This window comes from Salvia splendens, chromosome 2 (assembly GCF_004379255.2).
Source record: "Salvia splendens isolate huo1 chromosome 2, SspV2, whole genome shotgun sequence".
Classification (NCBI taxonomy): domain Eukaryota; kingdom Viridiplantae; phylum Streptophyta; class Magnoliopsida; order Lamiales; family Lamiaceae; genus Salvia; species Salvia splendens.
The window spans coordinates 6083995-6094509 of record NC_056033.1 but is presented as its reverse complement, the minus strand read 5'-3'; the positions used below and the strand labels follow the sequence as shown (position 1 = coordinate 6094509).

General features: G+C 43.2%; 2 protein-coding genes across 2 annotated transcripts; both read left to right on the top strand.

Annotated features, from left to right (window-relative positions):
* The first annotated feature begins 238 nt into the window (after positions 1–238).
* Positions 239–1911, top strand: LOC121760208 (phytosulfokine receptor 2-like). The gene has a single exon (XM_042155857.1). The coding sequence runs from the start codon at positions 579–581 to the stop codon at positions 1719–1721; it is 1143 nt and encodes a 380-aa protein (XP_042011791.1). The 5' UTR covers positions 239–578; the 3' UTR covers positions 1722–1911.
* A 519-nt stretch (positions 1912–2430) lies between these two features.
* LOC121763024 (peroxidase 12-like) lies at positions 2431–10511 on the top strand. Its single transcript, XM_042159078.1, has 6 exons — positions 2431–2459; positions 2953–3136; positions 3221–3397; positions 4569–4807; positions 6032–6038; positions 10146–10511. The coding sequence occupies exons 1-6, from the start codon at positions 2431–2433 to the stop codon at positions 10509–10511; spliced, it is 1002 nt and encodes a 333-aa protein (XP_042015012.1).
* Positions 10512–10515: the final 4 nt, after the last annotated feature.

The following is a 10515-nucleotide window of genomic DNA, read 5'->3' as shown; positions in this document are numbered from 1 at the left end:
ATGCATTTATACACTCTTGGTGGTACGAGATTTCTCCAAGCGAGGATCCTCTCATCCTTCAAATTCTAAGTGACCCGGGGGATAAACTTAGACACTGAGAAAACCAAAGATTTGTGATACGACCACACTAATTCATCCATCGTGTTTTTCCTCAACTCGATTCGATTCACTTCATAGTAAAGATTCATTAGGAGTTCATCTTCCCAGGCAAAGAGTTGTTCAGAAATTCAAGTATTGATTTTATATTATTGATCCAACTAGCCAACTTTTATCCCTATTTATAGTTTAGTGCATGTTGTGATGTATAGTTCTTTTGTACTCTACATGACCAATTCAATTATTCTAGGAGTAATTTTGCTAAAAAATTGAGCCAAAAAAAAAGAGAAAAGCAAAATGGAACCGTTGACTGGAGCCACGTTGGTCTAGTCTACACTGCAGAAAAGAATCCAAGTCTTCATCTTCTCACCGTTAATGGCGGCTCACCCATCTCCCCTCTCCCCAGCCGAAACATCCATCTCCCGGAAACCCCCCACGCTCCTCAATTTCATCTGACATCATCTCCAATCCAATCAATTTCTATGGATAAAACCTTCCAAGCAATTCTGGCGGCCATCGCCAGCTTCTTCGTGGTCACCGTAATCCTCGTCTCAATCCTCATCATCTGCAAGACCGAATCCAAGCAGCACCAGCCCCGCCGCCGCCGCTCCTCCGCCCCTCAAACCCGATCCCGCAATCTGGTCGCGCCGAAGCCCAACGCTAGGCCCGACCCGAACTATTCCACCTGCGACAGCGCGACCTTCGACCCGACGAGCCTCCCCCACGTGTCGATGCAGGAGCTTGTCGCCGCGACGCAGAACTTCTCCAGCGACCTGATCATCGGCGACGGCAGCTTCGGGCTGGTCTACAAGGCCCGCCTCAGCTCCGACGCCGTCGTCGCCGTCAAGCGCCTCTCCCCCGACGCCTTCCAGGGCCTCCGCGAATTCCGGGCCGAAATGGAAACCCTAGGCCGGATCCGCCACCCGAACATCGTCCAGATCCTCGGGTTCTGCTCCACGGGTCAGGATCGGGTCCTGATTTACGAATTCATAGAAAAAGGCAGCCTCGACCAATGGCTCTACGACACGTCGGACGATGACGCCCTACCCCGGCCCCCTCTCCCCTGGCCCACCCGCCTCAAAATCATCAGAGGCGTCGCCGCCGGCCTAGCATTCATGCACCACCAATTGGAAGCTCCGATCATCCACCGCGACATCAAAGCCAGCAATATATTGCTCGACGGCGAATTCGAGGTCCACCTCGCGGATTTCGGGCTGGCGCGGTGGGTGGAGAAGGCGCACTCGCACGTGTCGACGCAGGGGGCGGGGACGATGGGGTACATGCCGCCGGAGTATCTGGACGGGGCGACGGCGACGACGGCGGGGGACGTGTACAGCTTCGGGGTGCTGATGATGGAGGTGCTGACGGGGCGGAGGCCGAGCTTCCCCTTCCCCGGGGATTACGGGAAGGAGGTGAGGTTGATGGAGTGGGTGAAGCAGATGGCGGAGAAGGGGAGGTTTGTGGAGATGGTAGATGCCTCCGTCAGTAGGGAGGATGTCGAGACGACCACGGTGGAGGAGTTGTTCAAGATTGGGCTTGATTGTGCGGATCATAAGAACAAAAGGCCTGCCATGAATCAAGTGGTAGAGAAGTTGAATGTGGTTTTGGGTGTTGCTACATCTTGATAAGGATGAAGCACAACTCAGCTGGTAAATCTTGAGTAGACATACAACTATTATTGTTTGTGAGATGTAAATAGGGTATGTTGTTATGGTGTCTTGAATGAATCAAGAAGGTTCATTTTTCAAATCATTTGATGTTACAATATTAAGTAAATGCAGGATTGCATTCAAACATGCCCAACGTTTTACGTTTTATCATTTCTCTTCTGTTGTGTTTATTTTGGATGTTGTAATTCTCCCACCTGATTCTTCAATATCCAATACTCCTTAAGGGATGTTATGGAGTATTTTATAGGACTACTTTTTAATGCTACAAAAGGTAAAATTTGAAGAAAGATATTATGGTGAGGCAGGGGTTCCCTGCTTCAGTTCTGCTGCTATGATCGTAATAATGTAGCAAGCAATAATTAGGCTATCCGTTTCAATATTAAGATGATGATCAAACCCTTGAATTTTGGCAACTAAAAGTCCCTCATAGTTCCACCAAACCTCAGCATCAAATACATTGCAATTGTCTATGCTTCTGTTGACTTAACACTCATCTATGCACTAGTCTCTTTTAAGTATCACAAAACTCTCTAACCAACATTGTACTAGAAGACAAGATCTCCATAACAAAATTTTCTTTACAATATTTATAACCCCTTCCTAATAAAATGTAGAGTAATTTATAATCTAAAACTGTTTTGTAGAATAACCCCTTCCTAATAAAATGTGTCTATTTGAAATCAAGGATACTTAGTAGGTGTATAGGTGAGCCACAAGTCCATAGATGCAGTGCCCTTCTTTCTACTATCTCACAATTATTTTTGGGAGTAATATACTAGTACTATATTACAGTGAAATTAATAGTGAGACAAGATGTGACATACTAATAAACTACTCCATGTAAGAGTAACACAAGACCATGAATTCATTCAATAACGTGATGAATTTTCATAACCAAAAGATTGTAAATGAGTTATACAGTAATTAATTCTGGAATTGTGCTATAGAGCTTATGATCAATTTTCCCATTTTTGGCTTAAGGGCATTTTTGAAGCCACATTATCGATGGGATATATTCAGAATATATATAATTGTGTGTTTAATACAATTAACCTTTCGGTCAGCTTAAGTTTGATGATATATAGTTGGCTTCATTTATTGCACGTCTATAAATGTGTATGCATCATTCCATGCAACTGTCAAACTCAAATTGCCATGGCTTCTAAAATTTTTTGTTGGTGTGTAGTTATCTTATTTTGAGTTTGTGTTTTGGTGGTGCAAAAGCTCAGGGACTTTCAAGGAATTACTATGATGTTTCATGTCCTGATTTGGCATCTATTGTCAGAACACAGCTCAAGAAGGTGTTCAAGAATGATATCGGCCAAGCTGCCGGATTGCTTCAGCTCCATTTCCACGATTGTTTTGTCCAAGTAAGTAAATTTAAACGAAGAACCATTGTTGATCCTTGTTAAAAAAAATCTATTTTGCTAGTAAAAACTTAAGTATATGTGCAGGGGTGTGATGGGTCGGCGAGTGGGCCGGGCGAACAGTCGGCGCCGCCAAATCTGAGCCTGAGGGCGGAGGCGTTCAAGATTATCAACGATCTCCGACGACGGGTTCATGACAAGTGTGGTAGGGTTGTGTCTTGTGCGGATATTTTGGCCGTTGCTGCGTGTGATGCTGTTTTCCTCGTTATTGCTTCATTCTAGATTTCTTCCATCTCGTATTCTAGTGTTACAACAAAATGAGCACGCGGATATTGCACGCGCAGACGTGCTTGAGCACGCTGGGATAATCACAGTGCGCCATAGGAAGTGATTTACGTAGTACTAATGTTTTTGTTAAAACTTGAAAATTCTGATTTGTAAACCTATATTACCCTACCTGATTCTTCACATATTTTTCTCTCCATAATTTTTAATTTTAATCCTTAATTTCAATTTTCTATTTTTTGGCAATTTCTTCATTGTGTCGGCGGACTTTCGCAATCAACTTACATAGGAAATCATTGAAGTATCGATGTCCCATACCATTTGGCTTCATATAATTCAGATCGATGCCTTATTGAAATTCGTAATTTTTTAATTATAATTTTTTTGTTTATTTCAGTTATGTAATTTTTCGTTATTTTAATGCAATTTTAATACTCTTTTGTGTTATGCTTGACGTTGTGGACTGTTGATATCCTTATAACCTTACACCTGATTATGTGCACGGTTAATTGTTAAAATTTCAACTATTTTGACTTGAGGTTTAGTTTTAGATCTGTTCTAGAATTACTGTGCAAAAAATGTTAATTTTCAGCTATATATTAAATATAAAATGAGAATTTTCAATTTAAAAATATAAATTGATGGCGCTGGTCCAATCTATTTGCATAGTTAACTTTTTATACGCATTTATGTTACTTGGACCCCTTGTCCTAAATATTACTAGCTGGGGGCCCTCGTTGCTAATCATCTACCAATATAGCCTCTCATCCACAATTTGACCTTTTTTGACCTTTTATATCACAAATACATGAATAATATTTTTTTAAATACAAAATCAGAGTGGTACTAGTATATAAATTCATTTCATTTACCATAATCTGTATTTATTTGAAATAACAAAATATTACATTTCAACCGCTCACAAAAAATAGACCACATTTGTCATTTTTTATTGTCCATGAAAAATAGACCAAGTTTGAAGAAGAACCTCACATTTGCTACCTAACACAATTAAACACTACTAATAATATGGACCTCACATTCCGCTAACACTACATCTCTCTTACTTTTTTTCGTGGACAAATGGAGTATAATTTTCCCAATTTTTTTTGTGTATAATGCATATTATAAATTTCTAGATATGTATCAGTCTGAAGGATTTGACTACTACATTCCCTTGGGGCGACGCGACTCCCTCAACTTTGCCACCATGAATGAAACCATAGCCAACCTTCCGCCGCCCACCAGCAACACCTCGGCCCTCCTGACATCCCTGGCTCGCAAGAACTTCACTGCCACGGACGTGGTGGCACTATCGGGTGGCCACACCATAGGCATTACCCATTGCTCCTCTTTTGCTGACCGCCTCTACCCTCAAGACCCTTCCATGTGTTAAATGGCCAAGAAAAGAGGTTTTGATGTAATGTGTTGATGATAATTCTCATTACAGTCGTTCCCTTTAAATAGGGATATAAAACATGTACAAGGAAGATTTCCAATATGGTAAGGGGATCACTATTCTATACATAATTCGTTCAATCCCTTGAAGTAGGGAATTGATCCTTGATTTATTCTTTCCTATTCTAACCAAATCTTTTCTTTATTCTAACACTCCCCCTCAAATTGAGTAGTGGGATCCCTGATACTCAATTTGCCGAGAACCTCTTCAAAGCTCCTTGAGCTAACTGCCTTGGTCAATATATCCGCCAATTGATCTTCAGAACGCACAAATGGGAATTCGACCACTCCGTCTTCAATCTTTTCCTTGATGAAGTGTCTATCCACCTCAACGTGCTTTGTCCGGTCATGCTGAACTGGATTTTCTGAAATGCTTATGATAGCTTTATTATCGCAGTATAACTGGCTTTTCCTTGGAGTAGAATCAATCTCTGTCATCAACTTCCTTAGCCACATGATCTCAGTAAGACCCACTCTTGATTCCTCTGAATTCTGCCTCTGCACTGGACAGAGCTACCACCTTCTGCTTCTTACTTTTTCACGTTACCAAGTTTCCTCCAACAAATGTAAAGTAGCCCGAGGTCGACCTTCTATCCACTGGATTACCTACCCAATCCGAATCAGTATATCCGTTGATTTCTAAGTCCCCATTTTTCTTGAACACTATTCCATGTCCAACAGTTCCCTTCAAATATCGAACTATCCTTAGTACAATTTCTAAATGTTCGGCCTGAGGTTGATGCATAAATTGGATTACCACCCCCACAGCGTAAGCAATATCAGGCCTAGTGTGAGATAGATAGATGAGTCTCCCAACCAATCGCTGATATCGCCCTCGATCTGCTACCTCAGCTCCATCTCGTATCTTCAAGTCATGATTTTGCACAATCGAGGTCTCAGCTGGCTTACACTCTAGTAGACCCGTCTCTGCTAGGATGTCCAGGATATATTTTTTCTGCCTAAAAAATATTCTTCATGGTGAGCGAAGGACTTCAATCCCCATGAAGTACTTAAGATCACCTAAATCCTTCATCTCAAATTCCTTGAAAAGATTCTCCTTCAAACTCTTAATCTCTTCTGCATCATCACATGTAATATAATCATGTCATCAACGTACACAATTAAACAGGTAGTCTTTCCCTCGTGTCTCTTCAGGAATAGTGTATGATCTGAATTGCTTTGCATGTATCCATAGCTCTTCATTGCGTCTGTAAATCTACCAAACCAGACTCTCGGTGACTGCTTCAGCCCATACAGAGTTTTTCTCAATCTGTATCCTTCGCCTGCCTTGAACTCATCTGAGAAGCCTGGTGGTGCCTCCATGTATATTTCTTTCTTCAACTCGCCATGACGAAAATCATTTGTGACGTCGAACTGGTACAGTGGCCAGTCTCGATTGGCGGCAATGGAGAGGAGTACTCAGACCGTGTCCATCTTAGCTACTGGAGAAAAAGTTTCTGAGTAGTCTATTCCATAAGTCTGAGTATATACTTTAGCCACCAGCTGAGTTTTATACCGCTCAACACTTCCATCCGGTCTCCACTTGATGGTGAAAACCCATCTACATCCAACTGGCCTCTTTCCTTCGAGTAGCACACACTTTTCCCAAGTGTGGTTGCACAGTAAAGCATCTATTTCCTTTTTCATGGCTTCTCTCCAATGTTTGTGCCTCATAGCCTCATCTGCTGACTGTGGGATCTCCTCCTCATCATAGAGTGCTTCCTCAAATGCCTGAGCCATCTCAGTTCGGTGACCTTTTGCCATATTCGCAATAGAGTATCTCACATTTCTGTTGATTTTCTCTGGTATACCTCTTTGGTGTTACTCTTCTGTTCACCCTTAGAGGTAGTATGTATCTTCCAGTGTCTGGATCGATCCCCTCAATGTCATCTATTTCAACTTCTTCAGAGTAATCATTATTTTCCCCCTGACTTTCATCCACAACATTAGATCCATTAATCTCATTTACAGGAACACGAGCACCTACATCCGATATCAGGAGCGGAGAGACGGTATTAGGACTTGTGTCACTTGCTGCTTCAGTCTGTACAACATCAGAGACTTGCTCAGCGGAGCTGCGTACTGCTTCCTCTTATAGGTCTGCTTCTGGTGCACTTGACATTGACACTCAGCTTAGTGGGTCACTAACATTATTCCTAGTATTACTCTCCCCCTGACTGCTAAGATGCGTATAGAAGTACTTAGATTCAAGAAAATCACAATTCATGGTCGCGTATATACGATTAGACTTAGGATCGAAGCATCTATAACCCTTTTGGTTCACCCCGTAGCCCACAAAGACACATTTAATGGCGCAAGGGGATAACTTTGTCCGTTCATGTTTTTGTATATGGACAAAGACTGAGCAGCCAAAGACACGAGGTTCTAGGGAAAGATGTTGAGGGATAGTCGTGTGTAAGGCTAGGATATCGGTTGGTGTTTGGAATTTTTGTATATGGGTAGGTAGCCGATTTAGAAGGTAAGCGGAAGTGGCAAGGGCTTCAGGCCAGAAGGTTTTTGGAACTTGTGATTCTATGAGCATGGCACGGGGTCATTTCTAGTAGGATTCGATTTTTTCTTTCGGCTACCCCATTTTATTCTGGAGTGTGGGCACCGGTGGTTTGGTGTATCATTCCATTTTCTAGGATAAACTGTTTCATTTTGGAATTGACAAACTCCCCCCATTATCAGAGCGAAGGATTTTGATTGGTTTTTGGTATTGTGTTTGGACAAGGTTATAAAAGTGGAAAAAATGTTCAAAAACCTCATATTTATGTTTCATAAAGTATACCTAGGTCATACGGGTACAATCATCAACAAAGATAAGAAAGTATCTAAAGCCTTGTCCCCCAACTACTAGTGCGGGCCCCCAAACATCAGAATGTACTAAATCAAAAATGGTTTCAGTACGAGAATTACTCAAATGATAGGAGTTTCTATGGCTTTTAGCCAAAACACAAGTCTCACAATACATGCTAGATTTTGGAATAATATTAACATTTGCAAATAACCCGGAGAAGGATGTGCTAAGCGTCGGTGCCAAAGTCAAGCTTCCCTATTAGCAAACCCGTGAGTCAGCATGGCAGCTCCTTTTTGGGCTATCTCATCCACGTAGTACACCCCGTTACTTTCAGTGCCACACCCAATAATCTCTCCGGTCCTGATATCCTGTAATAGACAGAAATTCGGTTGCATCAGCAATGTACAATTTAATTCCTGAGTCACATGACTGATTGACAACAATTTATGGGAAAGTGAAGGGACATGCAAACAATAATATAATTCTAAAGTCGGGGAAATCTTCACAGTCCCCGCCTCTTTTACAACTGTAAACTCCCCACTAGTAGTCTGAATATGAGATAAATGAGGTTTATGAGGTTTAGTAATATCTGACTCATCATAAGTCATCGTATCAGTAGCCCCGCAATCAAAATTCCACCTATTAATTTTTCCAGATCCTGCAGACACAACGCATGCTGTCCCAAAATTTTCTAAGACTTGAAAACGATTTTTACATTCAATTGGGGCTGATTCATGTTTTTCTAAAAACCTAGGGTCCTTTTAAGAATCGGGGAATTATCTGGGCAAAATTGATAGAATTTTTAGCATGGGGTAATTTTTCTAAATTCATAAATGTCTGAGGGTTAGGCTGTAATCCTAACCCTAAGACAATGTTACCTCCCGCCGCCTCACTCATTTCTTCCTCCTCTGATCGGATTCCTCCGGCGACAAATTGCGCAGCTCCGGCTACTTTTGGTGGTGCGCCGACCAGCTGCTCGTTGCCTCAAGCGTGAGCGGCTACTTCACGGTTGCCCTCGGTGGCGATGAGGTTCGCTGCTCCTCCAATCGTTCCAACAGCTGCGGCGGCGTGGCCTTTGCTCCACGGTGGTCGGTTAGACGCTGGTTTGTGCTTAGACTCCCACCAGTCTGAATACCCCACCAATTCAAAGCACTGCTCTCTTGTGTGCTTCCGTTTTCCACAGTTCGTGCACCCCAATTTGAACCGATCTTCATCCGTTCTCCGTTCATCGGAGCATAGCTGGTTCCACCCTTCGTTGCTGCCGCCGCCACCGCCACCGCCGCGCGGAGGATTAGAGTGGTTCGGCCTCCCCTTGTCTCTCGCTGTGAACAACCCTGCTCCGATACCATCTCCTGGGGATTTTCCGTCTATAGTGCGGAGGATTTCCTATCGAATATCCTCTCGCTTCACTATGTTGTATGCCTGCTCAGCTGAGAGAAGTGGCTCCATCTTTAACACTTCTCTCTTTACAAGTTCATACTATCATCCAGTGCAGTAAGGAATTGATAGAGTCGATCTTGTTCTGTTTCTTTATTGTAGATCTGGATATCCTCTGGGTACTTCATCCGGTTAGGCCGTTTCTGGTCAATGCCGTCCAAATCTCATTGAGATCATTCCACACTTCCTCCAGCGTGTTGTTCCCCTGTTTTAGAGTGCTCGCCCTACGGTGGAGATCGTATGTTTGCAACATATCTCCGCCGCTTTTATATGTTACAGCTAGGCTGTCTCATATGTGTTTCGCCTTTGGTTGTTGGGCAACTCGGCTGACCAGCTTGGTCTCGATGTTTTGGACTAGCCACGTGAATACACAGTGATCGGCTTCCTGCCACTATGTAAACGTTGGATCTGTTCTCGGCGGTGGGGGTGAGACTCCGGTGACGTGAGATACCATCTCCCTTCCGCTAATTGCGTTGTGCATCAGGATGGACCACACCGGATAACTCTCTCCGTTGATTTTAAACCCTACTGTCAAGGGCTGAGAATCGGTTTTGTATGTGGCTTTTTATGGTTTGGTTTCGTGAATTTCTGGTGGTTGGTTTTGCATAAGGTTTTTACGCATGAAGTTTGAAAAGAGGTGTGCAAACTCATCCGTTTCGGATGTGTTCTGGCCGCTGATGATTTTGTCGTTTTCTGACATAGCTTTTCTTAGCAGGTTTCTGGTCAAAGGGTTCGGGAAAGGGTTTTACGAGCTATGATGATTCTGTTCTGAGCTCTCAGATTCGCCTGCTCTGATGCCATGTTAAATGGCCAAGAAAAGAGGTTTTGGTGTAATGTGTTGATGATAATTCTCATTACAACCGTTCCCTTTAAACAGGGATATAAAACATGTACAAGGAAGATTTCCAATATGGTAAGGAGATCACTATTCTATACATAATTCGATCAATCCCTTGAAGCAGGGAATTGATCCTTGATTTATTGTTTCCTATTCTAACCAAATCTCTTCTTTATTCTAACACCATGGACAAGACATTCGCCAACAACCTGAAAGCCACTTGCCCCACCACCAACTCCACCAACACCACCGTCCTCGACCTCCGCTCGCCCAACACATTCGACAACAAATACTACGTCGACCTCATGAACCGCCAAGGCCTCTTCACCTCCGACCAAGACCTCTACACTGATCCCAGGACCCGCCCCACTGTCACCGCCTTCGCCATCAACCAAACGATGTTCTTTGATAAGTTTGTCGCCGCCATGATCAAGATGTCCATGCTTGGCGTGCTCACGGGGAGCCAGGGCGAGGTCCGCGCCAATTGTTCGGCTAGAAATGCATATACTGTCTTGGTCACTTCCGTTGGAGAAGCGAAGGAGGCGCGGTCCGGTTTTTAAGGGC

Excerpts from the sequence above, each read along its gene's own strand:
- LOC121760208 (XM_042155857.1), top strand. The coding sequence starts at position 579 with ATGGATAAAACCTTCCAAGCAATTCTGGCGGCCATCGCCAGCTTCTTC.
- LOC121763024 (XM_042159078.1), top strand. The coding sequence starts at position 2,431 with ATGTGTCTATTTGAAATCAAGGATACTTA. Across the intron at positions 2,460-2,952 it reads TTTGAAATCAAGGATACTTA|TTATCTTATTTTGAGTTTGT; the intron begins GTAGGTGTATAG and ends GTTGGTGTGTAG. Across the intron at positions 3,137-3,220 it reads TCCACGATTGTTTTGTCCAA|GGGTGTGATGGGTCGGCGAG; the intron begins GTAAGTAAATTT and ends GTATATGTGCAG.